This window comes from Carassius auratus, chromosome 35, assembly GCF_003368295.1.
Source record: "Carassius auratus strain Wakin chromosome 35, ASM336829v1, whole genome shotgun sequence".
Classification (NCBI taxonomy): domain Eukaryota; kingdom Metazoa; phylum Chordata; class Actinopteri; order Cypriniformes; family Cyprinidae; genus Carassius; species Carassius auratus.
In genome coordinates this window covers 9,388,783-9,412,621 of record NC_039277.1, presented here as the reverse complement: position 1 = coordinate 9,412,621, position 23,839 = coordinate 9,388,783, and the positions used below count along the sequence as shown (strand labels likewise).

At 38.1% G+C, this 23,839-nt stretch overlaps 1 protein-coding gene across 1 annotated transcript in view; it reads right to left on the bottom strand.

The window, feature by feature from the left end:
- The window catches only part of LOC113054308 (FRAS1-related extracellular matrix protein 2-like), a 57,563-nt gene extending 35,437 nt beyond the window's left edge, over positions 1-22,126 (bottom strand). Inside the window, exons 1-4 of the mRNA XM_026219759.1 lie at positions 16,861-22,126; positions 15,002-15,091; positions 5,883-6,029; positions 2,352-2,582 (exon numbers count right to left, since the gene is read on the bottom strand). Coding sequence (XP_026075544.1) covers positions 2,352-2,582; positions 5,883-6,029; positions 15,002-15,091; positions 16,861-21,859 — 5,467 coding nt within the window. The 5' untranslated portion in view covers positions 21,860-22,126. The remainder of the gene's footprint in view (positions 1-2,351; positions 2,583-5,882; positions 6,030-15,001; positions 15,092-16,860) is intronic.
- Positions 22,127-23,839: the final 1,713 nt, after the last annotated feature.

Below are 23,839 nucleotides of genomic sequence, written 5' to 3'. Positions count from 1 at the left end.
GTCCCCTTAAACCTCCCATGGGGCATCAGTCTCAGCAAACAAACCCCACTGTAAGACTGATAATTAGCTCACTGGGGAAGCAGTGGAGTTTTCCTTCTCCTTTCTTCTAAGAAAAATTACTTCGGCAAAGATAGCGAGGCTTAAGTAACATTCAGATGGAAACTACCGCATCGTTTGGGATTATAGATGAAAATTTTAATTACCCAGGGACCCCGAGGAGACGATAAAGACAAAAGCACACAGAATAAAACAACGTAAGCCTCTGGTTATTCACGCTGCGCATCTAAATACATTGGTAATGGTGAGAATATGAGATGATGTCGTGATGATGAACAGACAAATAATTCCGTCAAGGCTCTCGGCGAGAAAACCAAAAACAGATAGTGTGAGATGAACGCGGTTTGATCAACAGACTGACAAAGCTGGATTTTTGTGATGAGAGCTGCTTTGAAAAGTTTCTTTTTTATGCGCGTCTGTCTCATTACGGCTTTCTGCCGGCTTTCTTTTTGGGTCCTCCAAAATGACCTGCAACTAACTTTCATATGCGAACGATTTAATTACAGAGGGAGCCAGTGCACACACGTCAAACCTTTTTCAAATGCCGGTCGACAATTTACATGTATCGACAAGACGCTTTCTAAACAAGACGTGTAGATGTGCGCAGAATTCGAGATGAAAAGAAGGGTCGCTGAGATGCGGGGGTGGGCGGTGCGCTGGAAGCTCACAGGTAGGAAGAGATAGAAAATGCTATGATAATTGAGGTCCACTGAAAGAGAGAAAAAGGCATCTGCAGTATAGAGATAAGGCCTGTGTTTTTATCTGCAATACTGAAAATTTTTGAAAATGAAATAACCTGGGATGTTTTTAGCAGCTTTGTTGTGTTTCTGGTCTTGTGAACATCCTGCCTGCTTCTGACTAACTTACATCTTCACTAGATGTAATAAGAGTCTAGAATATTGAGCGGATGAAGTGGTGATGTTTGGATATTTTTGAAGAGACTGATCTCATATAATCTTAACATGAGTATGTATTTAAAAAGCCAATGTGCATTAGATAAAATATGATGAACACTGCAGTTTGAAAGTTTGGGGTTGGTACGATTTTTGTAAGTAGTTTTGAAAGTCGTAATTTTTTTATGGTTGTTATTTCATTTCAACACTTACTTGGAATTAAAAAATAAAATAAAAATCTGTTAATTTTCTCTGATCACTTACCACTTGGAAAGGAGGCCACAGAGTTTTGTAACCGGAACATAAAAAAAGTTTTTGTTCAGAATTTACCAAAATAAGAAGCATTTTATTTCTAATCGCCATTTTAATCTCCCAATTCCATTTAGTGATGCCCAGTGGTACAGAAATGACATACTTTAACTGTAATAAAGTATTGAATTTTATAGTTATGGTGAGTATGAAAATGTAAACAAGTCAGTAGTTCACTAATAGTTTGATTCTCCTGGTTCTTTTAGTCTGGATAAAAAAAAAAGAAGATATATTTAGTCACAGTTCACTTAGTAGTTACAATGTCATTTTTAAACATTGCACATAAAGATACGAAACAAAGGACATAAGCATACGGTCACCACCTAATTGGACAGCTTTTATTACATATATTTTGCAAACTTAACTATACAAAAAAAAATTTCTCCATTTCTGTCACAGGTGGAGTTTGGGTGATCTTTTGGCTCACTTAGACTTGATATTCTGCAATATTACTGACTTTGACTGCACAGACTGAACAGAGTTTGACAATGACATTACCATTCAGCTGGTTTATAAATTAATTAGGCTCATTCCATAATTGGCGAACATTAAACAGGTATTGAATCAAACTGAATCAACGGTGAACTAACTTCAATGTAATAATGACGGTTTACTCTTGTTTTTTTTTAGAGCTGCTATACAGCAGAGTTAAATTGTGTTAAATAACTCATTTTCCACTGTAAAGCTGCTTTGAAACAATCTGTTTTGTATGAAGCGCAATATAAATAAAAGTGACTTAACTACATATGGTCATGTTTTTACCAGCTTATAATTTACAAAGAGCGTGTACTGAACTGTAACATGCAACAAAGCTCATATGGCCTTTATAGGGATGTACCTTATGACATCAAATCCTGTTTTTTGTTTTAGATGTCTTTGGTCCATGTAGTTTCAGATTTCAGTCAAACAGCACCAGAGTTCATTTGGAAATGGACTGAGACCCTCAGAAAAGCTGGGTTTCAGTCCGCTTATTTGGTGGAATTGAATTGGAATTAGGTGGAATTAGGCCAAACCTAATAAGTGTAAATGCCTTCAGTTGTGCATTGTTGCATGTTTATTAAAAAATGTTTGGTCAATTTCTGTTGGACTTACCATCACCTGGATCCACAATCTCAACTGTGGCTAATGCTGGTGACTCCAAAACAGCCATCACCGGATCAGTCAGAATAATCTGGAACGTCTCGGACTGCTCGTATTTCCCATCAGAGAGAAGCCTCACTCTCCATGTGGCTGTGGTCTGGCCAGGGTTAAACTGCACCTGCTTCTGCGATTTTCCCAGGAAATCCTTCTCCTTTTTGGCACTCCCATCCAGTGTACCAATCCCTTAAAATAACAATATAACAATTTTGACAAAGTTTCCTGACTTCATATCTCCAGCCTCCAGATTTGTCACAACTCATGACTTTGAGAAGGATCTACTCAAAGAAGCTTATTATGAAATTTTTGAGCAAGCATTAGCTGAATCAGAATTTTACAGATTTTGAGCACAATAGCGCAGGCGTCTAAGCACAATCTATGCCATACAGAAAGAGATGCACTTTGTATAGAAGAAAAAAGGCTCAAGGGCTGTAAGTGTCTGATACTCAGAAGCTAGGATGTACGAACAAAATCAAGGAACATGTTGAAACTAAAGTACAGCATGTAGACTCAACATCCTCTCTACTGTAACACTGGTACGAAGCTGTGATGGGATTCCCACACAGTGGGAACCTGCCCTGAAGCGTTTGATCTCTGATACATCGAGCCGAGACACTGTCAGGGATCCGTCGGCCAGAACCTCCCAAACAGATGTGAGTAATTAAAATCACCTCAATATTTCAGATCAGAGCAGGATGACCGCTGATCTTCAATCCTCACCACTTAAGCTACTGCATGACATGGAAAAGCTAAATTGTAGAAAAAAGACTGCAGATTTAGGGAAATAATTCTAAATATAGATTTATATATATATATATATATATATATATATATATATATATATATATATATATGGGCTGGTAATTTAATGCACTAAGTAGATTAATTTATTACGTGTAAAATAACGCGCTGAAATTATTAACGCACTTGACCCACCTCAGAACTATGTGTGTCATATGATATTTCATACAGTTGATTGATGACAAATATGTTGCAGGGCAACAACTAACTGCATGATGGAGCCTATAGAGAACTTAGTTAGAATGTCCCTGAAATTCAAGATATGGGGCAAAATGCCCGTTTGACTTTTTGTCTCATATTTACATAGTTAAGCAATATCACTCGGGCAATAGGCTAAGTGCAATGTCACACGAGTGGAAATGTGATACTGATCTTATACAACAGTTCAGTAAGTAAGAAGTTAATATTGTGTTATTTTAGACACAATGCTGTCTGTTTTGCTCAATTTTGCCAACCAGAAGATAAAGACAAAGCAGAACTGTTCGTCTCAGAGCAACCCACAGCAGCGTTTTATTTCTTAATCCACATTTTGAATGAATTGGGTGAACCATTTTGCGCATTGGATTTGAAGCGGTGCTGCACAGATCGTTTGGTGTATGTTATCAAAGTACTGCGGTACAGTTACAGTTCATCCACCCAAAAATTACAATTGTGTCATCATTTACTCACCTTCATGGTCCAAAAGAGTATGTGTAATAAATTTTATCAAACAAAATATTTGCTGGTGAAGCTATTTTTTGTAATGTCTTTTTGATGCTTCACACAACAATGACTTTATCTTTTGGGAGTCATTTATCAGCCAAAATTGATGTGCGATTAATTAGATTAGAAATGATCCTTAAATATTTAAAGTAACCTTGAAGATCTATAATCTCCTCAAAAATAAATTAGAAACATCATGAGTGAAGTAAATTAACACATATGTAAGTACTAAAGAATATTAAAAAAAAAATAATAATAATTGCACACGATTTTTGTGATTTAAATATTTTTTTATATCACACTTAAGGGGTATGTGAAACCATATTTAGTCAGCGAGACATTCCCTCATGTGGCCATTATTTAGCTGTAACTTTCAGCAGAATATAACTCCAGACAGAAGAAAAGCCTTCACATGTTCCATCCAATCATGCATGTGGAAAAAAAATCTTCCAAGAAAGCACAGAGCACAGAAAAACAGAAATTGATTGAAAGATACAAGTTGTGTTCAAAACAAAAAAGGATTGAAAGAGAGAAAGAGAGTTCACTTTCAATTCCATTTCTCTAACAACAGGAGGGCTCATTTTTACCACAACAAGCGGCAAAGGACGCCAGCCACAGTGAGTGAGACAAGAGAAAAAGCAGAGAAAAAGGCCTAGCAGGCGGCTGTGAAAAAGTAGAAAGCTATATGGGGGGAAGAGTGGGGGTAGACATGTTTAGCAGAGAAAGCTTCAGGCTCCAGAGAGCACAGAGGCAGATGAAGCCTGATCTCAAACTCTCTTCACTGGCTCTGAGCTTCACTATCACTATTACAATGTTGCTGTGAAAATGAAATACAGAACATAATGAAATACAGATCATAAACATAATTTTCATCAGCCACTACTCTAGTCTGTAGTGTCACATGATCGTGCATAAATCAGTCTAACATTCTCAGTCTAATCAGTCTCAAGAAAAAATTCTTATTATTATCAGTGTTAAAAACGGTTTATTTTTGTGGAAATGGACAGTAAAAAAACTGCATTTATTTCAAATAGAAAACCTTTGTAACTTAAAAAACATCTTGATCCCAAACTTTTTAAATGGTGTATTTTTAAATATTTGAGTACAAGAAGTTCTAAAGATCTAGAAGTCTAGAGATGCCTTGTTGTTGTTTTTTAATGCAACCACTTGTAACATAAGTGGACCATATTTAGAATACTGCAAGAGACATTACAGTCAAATCAGTCCGTCTACTGCATGTTCACATTGAAAAACAATGGAAAAGGACCCTATGAGTTTGCAACCCATCCACAGCAGGTACAGTCAGCAAAGCAGAAATGAGTGGAATGATTAAGGTCAGACAGGAGAGGGCTTGATCACCCCACCGCCCCCTTAGTAAAGACAGGGAGCTCCATTTATTTATATTTACCAGCATTAGTCTAGATCCTCATTATTTACACTCCATATCCTGCATTTCATTCTGACCCTTTCCTTCTCATCTCTCTTGTTGCCTTCTGCTCTCCAGTTTTTCCACATTCTCTCTTTTTAACCTCAACATCCCTTCAAGCCAACACAAGCAGCGTGAACAAAGACCCTTGTTTTCTTGAATACTGACCACATGTGGGGCTGTGCTGAGCGCAGTGCAGAGAAAGATAAGCAGGTGTACGCTCACAAAAAGTGTTCAGACTGTTCTACCAATGTCAGAGAAAGAGCGGGGGCTTTCATCTCAGACACAAAGAAGCCAAAACCACTTAGAAAAACATCTCTAACAGCTCCCTGTTGATAAGCTTAAGTAATAACAGCTCACGCTGTGAACACAGACGCTACTGAATACTAATAATTCCCAGTTAACGCCTGTAGTGGTGACTTCTCAACAATCAATTCTGGATAACAGTTTGTTTGTTTTTCAGCAAAAAACAGGGGATGGCGAATGGAAAATGTATGAAATAAAGTATTATGCTGACAGAAAATCAAATTAAGAATGATCAGTACTCTGATACTCACCAACAAAAGAGGTTTCTCCCAGGAAACCTCTACGTCTGAGGATCACCTCCAGAACTTTGTCCTGCTCATCCACCACATAGTTTGGTTTCTCCAGAGAAATCCAAGCCCAGTTCAAGCGAAACTGTTGGTTTTTCAGTTTGTTCCCTCCTGAAAACAACAATTAAAGTGTATACTCTCTTAATGCCAGTTGAAAGCATTGTGAAAATAAACCGAGCGCTGCAGTAACACTGTATTTTTGTCGAGCAACCCAGAAGTTTGCATTAACCTGCATCCCTGCAATAGGACTTTTCAACTGGCTTTTGGATTATTGCAGAAAATAAGTTCTGTGACCAACAAAGGTTTATGATTCCAACACATGTTGCTCATCATGATACTAATTACAAATGAACACAACTTTCATGAATTTTAAAAGTTTAAATACAATTGCCAGAAGTCAAAAAAGCTAAACAAACTACACCATGGTTGTATGACTTCAATGTCACCACCAACAGCTCTTTCAGTCTTTATCTAAATGCAATAAATTGGAAAGTCCAAGTTAAAGTAGTTTTCACAAGCAAATTAATGAACACAATGAGGCTGTAAAAACGGACTAGTGAGCTTTCCTGTTCATTGTGATGATGTTTAATGGCCCAGACAACCTCTGAAGTACCATTTAGCCACTAGTCAGCTTAAAAAAAAAAGACATATTACTATTTTATGTTGTTGAATAAAACATGAAAATATCTAGCTTGTGTTAACCACCGACCTCATTTCAGGCATTCAACCAAAAACACATTCAGTTCGAGACGAAGGAACCTGAAGTTTAAAAATGTGAACTCGTTTCCGGTTATAGGATTCATTCCTGCAGCACTCTATAAAATACATGTTTAAATATTTAAAATATTCACGGGCTGGAAACGTGTAAAACTTTAGGTCATTACAAATCTGTAGAGTTTTGCATACACATGTTCTAAGTAACACATTACGAAAATGATCCTCATATAATCTACACAGAAGGGATTCATTGGTGATCATTTACATAAAAACAATGTACATACCACCAGCTGTTTACTTAAGGGGTTTACAGGAAATAACTCTCATAATCCTACATCTTGCATGTTATTTCCTCCTTTTGGGAAAACTTACCTTATCAGGTTTTAAAGCATAAAAACAGCACAGTTAACTAGTAGGGATGGTGCTTGAGATTTTGATCACTCACAGTATCTCTAAACTTATGTTCTCGAGCACCGGTCTTTTACCCACACAAACTAAAAATAAAGGTTTGTTTGTATAGAAAAAGAATGTACCGTAGTTCAGGGCAGAACAGACATAATGAAATATTTATATCTTGTGTATGCTGACTTTGCACTTCATGTGCTTGGTTTCACAATTCTTGGTTTGTCTCACATTACTTGTATCGTCCAGATGTTACTGAATCATCTAGTTTAAGTATAAAATGATAACATGATACTGATCCCGATGTAATGATTACCTCAACCGAATCAAGCTTACAGAGATGCTTTCAAAGGCAGTCTACACCTCTAACAGATTAAACAATTAGGGAATATCCAAAAGAGTATGGACTTCATTCATTGCAAAGCCTACAAATAAATCTTTGAAAAAAGTATGTGTAACTGTATTACAATTCATGCATACATACCTATAGACCAACTGCATCTCTTATCTATATTCACGCCATGATGGAGTCTGGCCTCATATTGATAACCCACTTCACATGCATGCAAAACATCATAGACAAATTCCCAATTTCTCAACAAGATCGACCCTATATTCATGACTTTTCTATGTGCATTTCACTTGATTGCCCACTTCAGGTTGGTGGAGAGTTCCTGCCTCAAGTGGAGGAGTTCAGGTATCTTGGGGTCTTGTTCACGAGTGAGGGAAGGATGGAACGTGAGATTGACAGACGGATCGGTGCAGCTTCTGCAGTAATGCGGTCGCTGTACCGGTCTGTCGTGGTGAAGAAGGAGCTGAGCTGTAAGGCAAAGCTCTCGATTTACCGGTCAATCTACGTTCCTACTCTCACCTATGGTCATGAGCTGTGGGTCATGACCGAAAGGACAAGATCCCGGATACAGGCGGCCGAAATGAGCTTTCTCCGTAGGGTGGCTGGGCGCTCCCTTAGAGATAGGGTGAGAAGCTCGGTCACTCGGGACGGAGGAGCTCAGAGTAGAGCCGTTGCTCCTCCACATCGAGAGGAGCCAGCTGAGGTGGCTCGGGCATCTATTTCGGATGCCTCCTGGACGCCTTCCCAGGGAGGTGTTCCAGGCACGTCTCACCGGGAGGAGGCCCCGGGGAAGACCTAGGACACGCTGGAGGGACTATGTCTCCCGGCTGGCCTGGGAACGTCTCGGGGTCCCCCCGGAAGAGCTGGAAGAAGTGGCTAGGGAGAGGGAAGTCTGGGCGTCTTTGCTTAGACTGTTGCCCCCGCGACCCGGCCCCGGATAAGCGGCAGATGATGGATGGATGGATGGATGGATGGATGGATTTCACTTGATTTCCTCAAACTAACCCCGGGCTCCTAATAACTCACTCTTTAACCTTTCCTGATAGATGTCATAACTGGAAAAAATGTAAATGTTGCCAAAGTCACTGGATTTCTAACTCAGTATTAGCCTGTAATGATGTACGGTTGCTAAGGGATAACAGTTCAGCAGGTGTACACAACTTCAGAATGAAGGAGAATAAACCATTTCACATGTTAAAGTGATTATATTTGACATTTCATGAAGATTAGCTGCATAAGCCCCATAATCAATTTATTGACTCTTATTTCTACTCCAAATATGTGGATTGCAGGTAAATTGTAAAAGGAATCTGTGATATAAATAGAATTTAAAAATAAATATAGTTACATAAAAATATATATATTTAAAATAAATACAAAATATAAAGAGATCAGAAAGGCTCCAGCCACATCTGTAAAAACAAAGATGCTAATAATCCGAATTAACAAGTGGACAATATTTGATTTGATTTATTGTTTCACTATACCACTGTGAGTGGACATAAGCAAGCTAAAAGCGTTTCTCCTGTTATTTCTGCTGCAGTCAATGGCGGGGAAATAATGCAGCGCATTTTCCAAGCAGCAATGACACTTTTTCTTTTATCTTGTCAGGTTGTATCAATTTAAGAAAGAAGTGATATATAGAGTGTGGTTAAAATGTCGCCAAAATCCATTTGCGAGTAAAGTAAAAGCTCTCAGCTCAAGGACTCCACTATTCTGTTCTCAGGGTGTTCATTCAGGTCAATGAGCCAAGCAAGCACAACACCATCAGTTACCACAAAGACAAACAAAATCCAATGGATTTTTACATTTTCTAAAGAACACCAGTGGTGTTTGCCTGTGAAAACCAAATCACAATGCTAAACAGCCATTGTTTACTAGAAAAAGATGTTTCCTTTAAGACTTAACCAATCCAAAGTATTGTTGTAAAATATTCAGATGAAGGTAATCTAAATTGGCTATGCCAAATAAGAAACGGGTAATCTGCATTAGCTGAAAAGGGAGTTTAATAATTGTTAAAGTATAAGAAATTGTGATATTGATTCTTGCCTGAGAAAAGGCCACTGAAAATCAAGTAAACAAACGATCTGAATAAATGAGAAGAAAAGAGAAAAATAAGCTATTTAGTCATAAACGTATATCACACATGTGAATTAAAAATTCCGTTGTATTTGTCCTGTTTTCAAGCTGAACAGTAACATGCTCTCATTAGCTTTGCCTCTGAAAAACAACATACTGACAGTTGCTTTGAAGCCCAGTGGATTTGTCTAAACCCCAATACTGACAGTCTCCATGAAGCTTCTCACACAAAAAGCCCCTATAGACTTTATTAAACAGTAGCGTTTCAGAGCCGGATAGTTCAGACAGAGTTTCCTACAGTAGATAGACGTGACAACACAACAGCTGACATTCACTCAGAATAACTCATTAAAAGCTAATCAGTGTCTGGTGCATCAGAAGCTTTACTCTATCCAGAAACTTTGAAGAACTTCTTAACAGCATCTAAAAATAGAGCTCACAAATAATTCATCAGATACAATCTCAATCCTCCTGAGTGACTGGATAAAGTCTAACAGAAGTCAAATGGAGATGACCCCTGAGGGGACTTAAAAACTACTATAGTGATTCATGAGGGTCTCATACTATCAGGGCTGGAATATAAATCTCAATATGAGAATAAGAATGAATGAGAAGAGTAGAGTATTAAGTGCCATAAAGCACAATGCCTTCTTTTTCATTAATTCTGCGCCAACAGCATCAGCATCAACAAACCTTGAGGAGCGCCACACTCTCAAAACTTAGTTAAACACAAGTCATAAATAAGTGCTACTTTAAGGCCTGTTTATCAAAACTAATATGCATGTTACACATACTCATATTTCTATATTATTTCCCTAGCTTTTAGTTTATGGAACCAACCTGTGAACTGAAATAGCTGAATTAGAACTAGATCAAAAATACAGCATTACTTTGAAATAGTATTATGATTCAAAATAACTGTTTTCTATTTGACTTTTTTTTTTTTTTTACTTGTTTTTTGCTTCTAATTCATGACCAGCATTTTGTTGTGTTCTCTCTCTGTGTTCGTCACTAACCACACAGTGCTGATCATAGACTGTATAAAAACATGGATGTAGTGTCTGTGATCTCACCCTTAGACTCCTGAAGAGCATTTTGAAGCTCAAAGTGTGCCGAGCGGGTCATCGCCATCTTGGCAGCACATCACCGCACGACTCTCCCGGACAATCGAAAATGGGCAAAAAGGCTGGTTGCTGAAGCCACGCCCACCTAGCTCGATGGCAGTGACAGCAGTGGCAATCCACCTGTCACTCAAGTGGCCACGCCCTTAATTATGCAGAACTTTGAGGCTTAATATAATCTAAACGGATGAGTTTAAAAAAAATTCCACAGTTGTCACACAGGACAAAATCAGCTATTTAGACCAAAATCTATTAAACGCGCTTCTCTTTCAAAACACGCATCACCGGAAACACGGCATGTGGCAATCTATGACGAAACCGGCGAGAGCCAAAGAGCGTTTGATATTGCTGCCATAAAACTTGTTGTAAAACTTCTTAACGGCATTTTTTTTATTGTTACTATAGCTACAGAGGAAAGATATGCATATCGCCGATGAATGCAGTTTGAATTTGGATCTTTTCCTCACACCAAGCATCACATGGATACAGAGGATTTGAAATATTGTATGTATCTTGTTTATCATGGGTCACATAATATGATGCTAGATCATAGCCACATTCTTCTCACCAACAATCAGCCCTCATATTGTTTGCCTGATCCACGCCGTGCCGTCATTGCCACACATGGCCCAGCTCTGGCTGAAAGGGTACATGCCATTGCTGACAGGAGGCCAGCAATGCCAGCTTTGAGGCCAACTTTGGGCCAAGTCTGTTTGTTATGTGGGAAGGGAATACACAATCTTATGTCCAGGCAACAATGAGAAACCGAGCTACAAAAATTTTCTATTCCAATGTTATTTCTGGTTAATTTGAAATGGAAAAAAATAAAATAAACCACACAAGCATGTGGTTATCTACATCCATGCTAAGAATATCATTGTTCTGTATTGTTCATACAGCGCTTTGGATCCTGTTCAACAAATCCCCTGCAAAAAACCCTTCACAATACAGTGTATACACTGGGGAAAACAGAGCCAGCAATGAGATTTTTTTTTTTTTAACCCAGACACAACAGAGCTTTAGGAAAAGCCTAAAAGGTGGTGGACAGTCTGCAAAATAGCTTTCCAGGAAATAAAAATGTTTTAAAATGGCAAAAATAAGCACAATTTTGGTTCCCAACCTGATGTCAATTGTCAAATAAACCAAGCTTTATTTTTAACAGTACATAGAAAAATATTTTTAAAGCATATAATGAGATTTTTGTTTTAGAGTGAACACTGTTATAAGTACACACTAATAAACCCTCAGTCCCACATAAGAAAAAATAAAATAAAAAAAACACATCAGCTATGATGCATTACGTAAAGATTCCCTCTGTTCTTTGTAGCCTCTGTTTGTCCCTGCAGTCATTCAGAATAAAGGAAGTGTAACCAATAAATCGGTCCTCTTTTACTCACTTAGTTTGGAGCCGCAAGTTGCAAAACTGTTCAAAAACAGCGTTTATTACTGTCAATCAGAAGGTGTTTATGAGGCTTTTTAAAAAAAAGGATTTTAAACTGATATAAGCTCTGTTCTCAAAGCTATTGAGCCACCACACTGACTAAATAAAGTAGGCAACACCCCTCGAAGGCAGAATCCTATAGGTATTCTTGAACTTCATAAATGTGTTGTGTACAAATTTACCCCCTATACCATTATATTGTGCACTATTTAAGGGTAAAATAATTTAAAGTGCCTAAAAGCACTTCCGGCATATTTAGTGTCTGAATTTGTTCACTTGTTTCAATTTACACCTTTAAGTGCACTATATTAGTGGAGTAATGTAGGGAATAGTGGATGAGGGTATAGGATGCACGTTCTAGATATTAAAAGATGAATAATGTTTATTAATGAGTTTTGGTATTGAATGAAATGAAAAAAATAAATATTATCCACCACTTTTTTCATGTAGCTTGTTGCAGCGCGTTATGGGAATACCTTTTCCCCAATAGATACATGCTAATCGGGTGGCCAATATTTGTAATTTTATATATATATCGTCATCGGCCGATATCCATGTTTAGAAGCGCCAATTTAAAGTCAGGCATATCCATGGGCAGCCCTGTGTTATTGGTGCGGTGGAAAGTGCTGCTGCCGCATGTGAAAGACCCCAAAGCAAAACTTTTGGAAGATTTAACAACAGGTAAGGCAAAAATTCTGATATTTCAAAGTTCTATGGACATATATTTACTATATATTTCTAGTAAACTATGATGTGTTGCTTCACTTAGTGAAAGAAAAAACAAATATCATAGAACCATCGAGAACTGGCATAATGCTACAGCTGGTTAAAGGTTTGTTTACTTGCAGTTAACTTTAAGGACTTTGGTCTAAAACGATCAGCAGCCTTCTTGCAAACATATAACATTGGGGTTAATTAGTTCTGTTTTATTTTTCCTGTATCATGGTCGGAGAATTTCACACTGTGCGTGGGGTAAAGGCAGCAACTCTCACAATTGTGAACAAAACAATTAATTTAACCACTCTGGAATAATACTTGTACTAAATATGTATATCGCAGACTAACAGAGTGTGTTAAATAAATGCAGCTGTTAAACACGAATTGGCTGTAAAATTGAGTTTGTGATGTTGGCTGTGGTTGTCAAGCTTTTTGGACGAGCACAAACTAATATAGTCTAATTAGCTCAGCTTCTTCAGGCATTATGTGGCAAAGTGTTTGTAATCACTGAATTTCAGGCTGAAGCTGTACATTACTGCAAAAATGTGGGGAAAAGGGGTCCTAGGAGAAAGCCTTGAGGCACCTCATGATAAAAACGGATAAGCTGAGTCATTTTATGTTTGCACACTACATCTGTAAAATGAGAGGAGAAAGATACAGATAGTCCCCTTACTCCTTGAGGTCTGTCCAATAAAATAAATGCCAATGGAGTGAAACTATCCACAGGAATGCAAAGAAACAAAACCAGTAATGACCCACTGGGGTCAGGGGTCAGACACCAACAAAGCTGCATACCAATGAGTCCCTACTTTTCAGTCTTTCCTGCCAGAATTATGAGATGACTGACAGAGGAACAAATGCTCCCAAAGTGTAAGGGAGGTAAGAGAAAAAAAGTGAAGGGAACAAATAGACACATAAACCAAAAACGATTCTAAAATCTGGTCCTGTCAACTGAATGTGTTAATGTGTGTGTATATATATATATATATATATATATATATATATATATATATATATATATATATATATATATATATATATATATATATATATATAATTTTTTTTTTTTTTTTTTTTTTAAATGATAGTATTTATAAAAATATTTTTTTAATATTTTAAATAAAATATAATATTAAACAAAAAATGAATTAGCATATTGTGCAATTAATTTAAAACTATCCCGATTTGATTATTTATATGCCACTGAATGATCCTTTCAAACAGTTAATCCCTCTTCACTTGAAGGTGCTAAGCAGACTGTAATGGTTATCTTGTTTCATGCCGCAACAGATTATTTCATGAAACAACTGGTGATTTTGAACGTGGGATAGAGATAAAGCAATAATAGAGCTGTTTTCCTATAGAGTTAGTATTTTCTCAACTCTTTCCAATGTCATAGACTCTGTAATATTTTAAGTAAGCCTGACAAGGGGTGCAGCTTACACTCATGGCTACAGGCTCTAATTATGTGTCATCTGGCCTCTAGATTTATATACCAAACAGCCCTTTGCATTGCATCTATGCAGACCCTTCAATCCACAATATCCCTTTGTGCGGCACTAACCCAGGCAATCCACAAAGGCACTCCTGCAGTGTGCTTTATAGTGTGCATATCACACATATTTGGCTTTTCACAACAAAGTCTTTAGCCGCAAGCTTTTCCAGCAAAAGTGACGAAGTGACTGGTTCAACCTAATTTATACATGATTATCTATGCTCCACCAGATTTAATCCTACCCTGTTGAAATATGTTATTAGGGTCATTTTACCCCACACTAACTCACTTAAGTTTTCTTTGATGTTTTAAAAACTCATTTAAATGTATTAAAAAAATTGTAGTCAAAAAGGTAGCACAGCATGTATTAAGCTGCACACACACTGACAGTTTACCTACTGTGGAAACTAAAAGCCTAGTTAAATGCTAAATATCTAAATATATCCCTCTCTGGTCTAAGGGTTCACAATTAAACATCTAAGGCTATTTCATATGCAATGGCACCTAAAATCAGAGGACATTATATCATTCATGAATTCAAATGATTTGTACCGTATTACTCATTTACATTCATTCATTTAGCAGATGCTTTTATCTGAAGCGGCTTACAACTGAGATTCTTATTATTTTTCACTTTATATGGCTAAATAGGTTAACAAATAATTGTGCAACACATAATCAAACAATTAAATCCTGAAAATTGGCACATTTCATTTTCTTGTAAAAATCAATGCCTTTTTTAATGTTTTTAGGACTTACCATTGTCCTCCACGGTGAAACTAAAGACATCACTGGTTTCATTGTTCTCATCCATCAGGATATAGCAGATCTTAAGATCATCTATGTCAGCTGAGGACACACACAAACACAAAAATTTTACATTAATCTGCACAATGCAATTTATTATTCATTCAGAAGGATCTATATCTCAAAACAATCTATGATAATCATTTTTTATGATGATCTACAGACCATAGAGGATCTGTGAATATAAAGCTTTTTAGTTTTTATTAAATATAGGTGAGAATTTTCACAAAAGCAGCAGGGAATGAGTCACAAAACAATCAGCAAACAGGTGAAAAGCGGTTACATAATGACAGGCAAGAACAAGAATTTTAAATACAGACTCAGACTCCCCTACATCTGATTTCTCCCACCCCAAATTAGACCCCGTAACCACTTCTGCACTGATATACCCTGGTTAGGTTATGGTGTACCATGATCAACCTGACTCTCTCTTCCCCTTGCTCTGACCCACTTCTTTAAAATTATTGATATCACTGGAAGAATCCTCATAAAAATGTAAACCTGTGATTCTTTATGCATGGATGAAACCGCTTTTCATATTGAAAAAAAAATGTTTTTTTTTTTTTTTCACCAAAAGCACAAACTTAACTTATCATTAAATATTTAGTAAATGCCAAAGAACAAGCGGTAGCAGAATATGGGGAAAGGGCAAAGTAAATAAAGAGAAGTGATTGTCCCTTCTGCTTCACTGCTCATACTGATGAGGTCAAGTCAGGTTTGCCGGGTCTCTCTCTCCATTCTGCCTCTTCCAATGTCTGGTACTACTGTATATGTGTGTGCAAAAGGACCGTTTTTTTTTTTTTTTTTTTTTAATTAAAAAAAGTCCTTTTTGCAAATTTGCACAGATTTTAATAATTTAGGAGGCTAACCTGTTAAATTATCAGACTGATTGATCAGCAAATTAACAGAGAACACTAAGTGTTTCTTAAAATTATATACTATGAATCTATTTATATTCGATTAATATAAAGCTTGGTTTCATTTAAAGTTACATTTAATATATATATTATATATAATATATATATATTTTTAAATATTTATTAATTTGTTTATTGATTGGTTGAGAATAATTATTATAAAAATTGATTCTGAAGGATCAATATCAGTTGTTTACCATTTAATACTTTTTTACATACCATTTGTAAAATCTTCAATATCTTAAAAAAAAATGCCCTAATGAAATTATATGTTTATATACAAATTTAAATGTATTATATAAATGTACAATAGATGGGGGGACCTGTTTCTCTGAGCAATGGAGCATGAGCCCAAAACTCATGTTGCTGGTACAACCCAGTCAAAAAAAAAACAACAAAAAAAACCAACACCTACATATTGCAGGTCTGTTTGTTATGGTTAGCAGCAGAAAAAAATACCCTTCACCTTTAGCTCTTTTTAAAATGTGGTTTGCCTGTAACCAGTTACTCCTTTCTCACTACAGGGAAGTTAGAAGGGAAAAGTATAAGAACTTAATAATTGAAAGGAGATGTGTGAACGCTATAGTTGTCTCATCAAGAATTTAAGCCGAAGGCTAAAAGACAGACACATCTTACAGCTTGTGCTCTTGGCAAAGGGCAAAGTGCCTGTTTTGTGATGGAACCTACATCATTTCAAGTATTAATGAGAGCAGGTAACCTGAACATGATGGGTACATAGCATTTTTTAAAGAGACAATTTTTTACAAGTGTATCTTCAAATTATGGTTTTACAGAGCTTTAAACTGCACAGTTTTAGCACAATGAATGGAAAAAGTATTTCAGGCAGGAACCAATCATAGATGGTAAGAAAATTTGGTGCTCATGGTACATTACCTTGTGTGAAGATGTTGATCGACTCATTCCCTCTGTCCAGGTCAATCAGGTACCCATGCTCTGGCTGTGCAGTGATGTGAAAAACCAAAGCCTCAGGGCTACTGTCACTGTCTGCCACCTTCAGGACTTTGCTTGTGATCTGATAACCTAAGTGACCTGCGGACAAGACCTTTAAAGTCGCTGCTCCTTTGTTAACCACAATCTGAGGCACACTGTTGTCCACTGAGACAATGGTAATCATCATGGTCTGAGGCCTTTGGGTCTCAAAAATCGTTTCAGGCAAGACAAAAAAATCTGAATGGGTGCCATCAGTGACCGTAAAAGAAAAGCTGTCCTTGTCCGACTCTGTGCCATCATGCTTGTAGCTGATCATGTTCTCATTCAGGTCTTGCTTTGTGAAAGAAGTCACTTGTCGACTGTTGTTGAAGAGCAGCTTGCCATAAATGGGTAGTTGGGTGACTGTAAACTGGAGAAGGTGCTCAGCTGTGTCTTGGTCCTCAACGGACAACTCAAAGGGTGTAATGAGTTTGGTCTCTCCCTCAGTCACTAGAAGGTCATGAATGGTCAGTACTGGCTTTTTATTGTCAACATCAACAATTGAAACACGGAACGTGCGGAACACAGGGTTGTAGCCATCGGTCACCTCAAACTCAAAGCTGTCCATCTTGACTTCATCATCAGCAGTATGAATGTAGTAGATCTTGCTCCCGGCCAGCTGTAATTGGGTAAAGGACACAATAGGCATACCTGGTGTATCTGCGCTTTCCAAATGCCCTCTCACGGGGTCTCTTGTGATGGTGAAGACTAAGTTCTCATCAGGGCTGTTGAGATCACTAGAGCCGATCAGGTTTGTTGTGAGTGTCACTTTGCCACCTTCTTTAAGAGACACTCCTTTACTGATGACATCAGGAAACACTGTGTCAATGCTGCCCACGGTAATATAGAAGTATCTGTCAATTACAGGATTGATTCCATCTGTTAAATCAAACTTTACAAGGTCTTGAATGCCTACCTGGCCATTGTGAGAGTAGAAAATGAGACCCTTGTTTACATCGTTTTGTGTAAAGTTCATGCCAACTGTTATGTTCTCTAGGGACCTAGCAGATCTTTTCTCCACATAACCTGCTGGTTTTCTAAGAAGGAAGCCGTGACCTGGGCCGTAGCGAATAATGAATGTAAGTGATTCATCGTCGGAGTCCAGATCAGTAGCTTTTAGTACTTTACTGTTTATCTGCTTTGTCTCACCAATCTCAATTTCAAGCCCATCGTTAATGGCAAGCCTTGGTGTTTCATCATCCACAGGGATAATCATGATCATGATGGTGGCCTTAGCTAAATGTTTCCCATCTGTAAGAAGAACATCAAACTTATCTTCAGTGGTTTCAGAATCATCATGCTCATAAATTATGCTAGAGGCTTCCTTGATTTGCTCCACAGTGAAATTTGTGACTGGGACAGAGCCACTAGGAAGCTGATGAAGGATGAACCCATGATTTGGGGGTTTGGTGATGATAAAAGTCAACTCTTCTGCAGGAACATCAGCATCGACTCCATTCAAGAGTGGTGTGTCAATGATAACATTCATGCCCTCTATTACAACAAACTCTTGTGTAAAGATCTCTGGTTTTTCATCATTGGTGGGAATAATTATAATTGGAAAGAACTGTCTTTCTGAGAAATTCACACCATCTGAACATCTAAATGTGAGCCCGTCCTCTACTGGCTCAACTCCTTTATGTATGCTTTGGACATAGTGAATATGACCATCATTCACATCTCTAATGGTAAAAGCACTTATTGCTATTCCCGACCTTGACTTTTCAGAGCCTGGTGCTGGAGAGACATTCTCCACATATCCTGATGTGGGCTGAACAATGATGGTGCACAGGATGTCCTCAGTAGGCGTGTCTGCATCCTCAACCATTATCTGATGCCTACTGATTGTGTTTTTATCCGCCTCAAACACGGTAAAGGTAGGGCCAACTGTGACCACTGGTGTCTGGTTATCTACAGGCAGAACAGTGACATGAACATGGACTCCGTTTACTCGGTTACCCCCTACATTCCACTCATCAGACATGTAAGAGAGGGTCAGGCTGAAAAAGTCTTCTATAGAAATGAGACCAATCTCACCGCTGGTGTGAGCATACACAACCAGACCACTGATGACATCAGCTTGGGTGAATCTGCTTGAGGAAACTCCACTCAGCAGAATTTCTCCAAACTTAGGGGCTTCTTCCACAATGAATGTCAGCCTCAGGTCATCAGTGTCCTCAACTTTCCGTTGGATAACAAAGGCAGTCATTTCTGTGGCACCATTTTCCAGGACATCCAAGCGAGAGCCAAAGGTGCCCTTTGTCAGGCTGAGTGTTGGTGTCTCATCATCAATAAGCTTTACCACTACCTTCACAGTGGTTGTTACAACATGAACACCATCACTAACATCCAATTTAAAAGAGTCACTTGTCACTTCATCACCATTGTGGATATATGATACTTTTCCGTCAGCGATATCCTTCAAATGGAAACTACTTCCTTTTTTTAAGTTAGTAAACATATGCTGAAGATGGCCATGCTGTGGAGTTTGACTTAGTGTGAATGAAATTTGCTTACTGTCAGTGTCAAGGTCATTTGTGTCAAGTTCGGCACTCGTGATGACATGCAACCCTCTTTCAAGGACTGTGAATCCAGTGTTCGTTATCTGTGGGGGTTCGTTGTTCACAGGCTGCAGAAAAATTGTAAAAACTCCATTAGCACTGTTTCCAGCAGTGTCCTCTACTGTGAAATGGAACCGCACCACATGTGGTGTGATGCCAAGCTCAAGGTCTGGTGGGTTGTAGGAAATCTTATGATGGTTAATTTGTGCTTGGGTAAATTCGGTTACATCACTATCTGGGCTGTTGGTCAAAACAATAGACCCAAATTTAATGGGATTATTCTCATCAGTGTCAGTTGGCGGTTGAGTTATTGTATATTTCAGGTCACGGTCCTCTGTGTCCAAGTCAGTGTAACAAAGAGCATTCTTGTTAAAATAAGTCAGCTGGTACTCATGTACCGTCATCTGCAAAGTAGTGCCAGGGAACAGCACAGGTGGAATATCATCGATAGGTAAAATTCTTATAATAAATGAATTCTCGCCAGATTGGTTGGGAGGATCAGCATCATCTTGTACTTTGAAAATGAACTGATCAGTAGCTGTCTCTGTGATGTGCGGACCCGTATGCCTATAGAACAGCTTTTCATCTGTGATATCTTTCTGGAGCCACTGTGTCACTACTTTCTCATACACACCATCTTCTGCATTAAATTTCCAGGATGACGGGTCCTCGGGTGCTTCAGATTGCCTAACCACAACCTCGCCAATAGCAGAAAATGGAGGCTCGATTGTAAATTGAATGCTGGAATCTTCAGAGTCGATGTCTGCTGCACTGAGGGTGAGCTGTGAGATGGGCACCATCTGGTTTTTGAATACAATCAGCCCAATGTTTGCATTTATGATGGGCGGCTCATCATCTGTGGGTACAATTGTGATGGGGAACAAAAACTCAACTTCATTCTTGCCATCTGACATTCTGAATATTATATTATCACTGTATGTGTCACTGCCATCATGCTGGTATACCACAATGCCGACCTCCAGATCAGCCAGTGTAAAATACTTCCTGTTGGTGCCCAGAACAGTTAAGTGACCGTGACGCAGTCCACCAACCACCGTTATCCTCACACTTTCCAGGTTGTCTTCATCACTTATTTCTAAATTGTTCTGAGAAAACAAAGACCTAGACTGGCCTTCATATAATAGCTGGCCGGTATTCTTAGTGACTACTGGCGCTAATGTATTCATAGGCTTCACAACAATCATGAAAGCAAAAGGATCTGAAATGCCACCGTCTGTGTCTATGACCTCAAACTCTATTTGAAAGATCCTCTCTGTATCCGAGTCCAAAGAGGGAGGTTTGTATGCGATCTTCAGATCTTTGAGATCCCTTTGATAAAAGGATGTGATAGGTAAATTCCTATCATCTGTACTCACAATATAGCCCTCTTCAAAGGACAGAGGAGAAGTGATGTTGAAAACGAGATCATTAGGATCGGATTCTGTGTCCTCCGCAGCCAACATGTCAGTATTTAAAGCTGTCATAACAAACTGATCAACTTCCATCATCATCATAGCCACAAAACTCGGTTTGGGGGGAGTGTTTTCTTCGCCCTCTTTTATCCGAATCATTACATGGAAAAACTCTTGTTTCAGTAAATAATTTTCTTTGCTCCGTAGCTCCACAACCATTGGGATGTAATCCTTATTTGGGGACTTGTGGGTAGACGTGTGCTCATAGCGGATATCTGATTTGAGAAACAGGTCACAGTCCATCATTTTCTCCAGTTTGCTCTCATCAACAACTCTACCATATTTAGGAAGAGCGCTGCTGGCAGCCAGGGATGTTATCTCACATTGTTCTGAATCTTTATCATATGTGAAGTCTAAATGCTTTCTGCCGATAGGATTACTAGTACCAAGCAGTTTATCAACATTAAGAGGCATGTTCTTAGTAACAATCTCCAACTGTGTGAAAACAACCTCCACCTCTAGCATAAAGGGGATGATAATAGTTTCAGTCTGAGTGTCATACCTGAGTTGCAGCTTCACCCTGTCACCCGAAGGGCTCCTGGAACCGAAATGAGAGTATCTTACATCGTTAGGACCAAATTCACACGGGAACTTTTTAGGAGACACATGTCCCGGTCTCTGAGACAGCGGATCATTATCCAGAACGGTAATACTGCACCTGTCTCCCGGCTGAACTTCAATGACCAAATCGTTGATCGGATCTATGTAAACAGATCTCCCGAAAGGCACGTGAATGCCGTTGTTCGTCACCAGTATCGCGTCCTCGGAGAGTTCTGGCGTGTACGCGTACGACAATCCGTGTGTTTCAACTCCTCGCGCTGAACTACCTGTCAGTGAAAGCACGAGAATGAGAAATCTGTGAAGTTCCATGCTGAATGCACACAGAGCTACAGGAGGTCCGTGGGTAATTGAAATATCCAAATGGAGCTCGATGGGGTTCTCCGCTCTTTGTGCTTTACATCCACGAGGGGAGAGGAAACAAATCAGAAAGTTAAAAAAAAATCCACACGCGCACCAGGATGCTCGAGCGGCATTCCCACAGACTCAGCGCGAGCTCAGTTTTAACTTGCGCGTGGATGACAGCAGGAGGACACGCCCACAGCTTCATTCTATTGGATGGAGAGTTGCGTTCCCACGTTCGCAGGTGATTTTCTCAAAGGATTTGACTGTCTTCTTTAACTGTGCTGATGATCTGATGTATTCCGTTCTCAGTAAAGCTATCTCATGAAACAAAAACAACTGAATTGAAGTTTAAAAAAATATTTTTCTGATGTCTGAAAGTGCATTTGAATTTAAACTTGTACCTATTTTATCTCTAGGTTGTTGATTTAACTCTTAAAGAGCAGAAACATAAAACAACATTAACTTATTGCTTTTCCATCTTACATTAAGTATTTCCTATGTAGCTCAAACAGTAATGCTAAAGTCATGGGTTCAGGGAATGCAAGAAGTACAAATGTATGACTATTAGGTAAAAAGTATGCCAAATGTATAAAAGTGAATAACATTTAACTTAATGCCAGATAAGGCTGATGAGTTCATGCTTGAGTTTTTATGTCTCTTGACCTGCCCCAGGGAACCTTTTTCAATATTTGGCCCACTCACTCACTCACTCACTCACTCATGGTTCTTCCCTCCAGACTCTCAAATATCTGTAACCCCCCCATGTTCAGATACAGAAACCATTTAGGAGTTAATATTGGCATCACATTCTCATTTCACTGGAAACCATAAAATACTTGATCTTTAGGTTGGGGCAATGCTAACTATGAGATCAAATTTATATGACTGAACTGAAGTATTGAATATTTAAAATGAAATGAACATTAACTCATTAAAGTGTCTGGAGATTAAAGACTGTTCTTGACTACAGCTGATGAATATATTTCAGTAAAAATGATGTAACCCATTAAAAAAAATTCTTGACAGTTTAAATGAATAGGAGAATCATGGAGGATTTAAACTACACTGCAATATTAATAAATATTAATGATTTAGTATATAATACTCAATAAAAATGATATGTGCTGTCATGTGGGATAAAGCTAATATTGTCCCATTTAGGAGGGCATGGCAATAACTTCATGACTATTTGTATTAAATGTTTTATTTTAAGTGAATTTAAAATTATGTTCAGGTCTTTTATACTGTAAATATTTAAATGGTATTATTACTGTTAGGATTTATTTTTTCTAATACTAAAGATGGATTGTAGATGTGTATTGTGTGTGATCTCTGAGAAAGAATATTTTTATAAAAAAACAAAAAAAATAACATATGTTTTGCCTCTTCTCTACAGTTTTTTTTACAGAGATTTTTTGGGGCATGACACTTGGTTACTTCTTGGTTGAAAATTGCATAAGGGAGAAGCCAGGAAAGAGTTTTCGGAAGTTTGTTTGGGAAACATATGTTTTATAGTTACAGTATGAATGACTACAGTCAGTGTTTTCACGTGTGGTCTCTGAGAATGACTGTTTCCCAGAAACCTTCAAACCTGTAATCGATCATCTGTGCAGACACCATAAAAACTTCTGATGGCTCGAATTAGATGAGATACGAGTCTTGCTATTTTCTCTCACCTTCTCAGTTTTTCAATTGAATTTTTTGTCTGAATGTAGCCCTGGGAAAATACGTCCAATTTATTGGTGGCGGTGGACAGAATCAATCAGACCTCTAATCTCTGTGATCGAGAATATAACATACTTTGTCCAAAGGGACCAAAAGTACTTTGAGAAGTCGGCAGTGCTGCAAAAAGTGTGGCAAAATTGCACTTAAAAACGAGAAAAGAAGAAAAGAAACAAAAACTTGAGAGCGTTTATACTGATGTTTGAATTACAAGCATATTTAGGT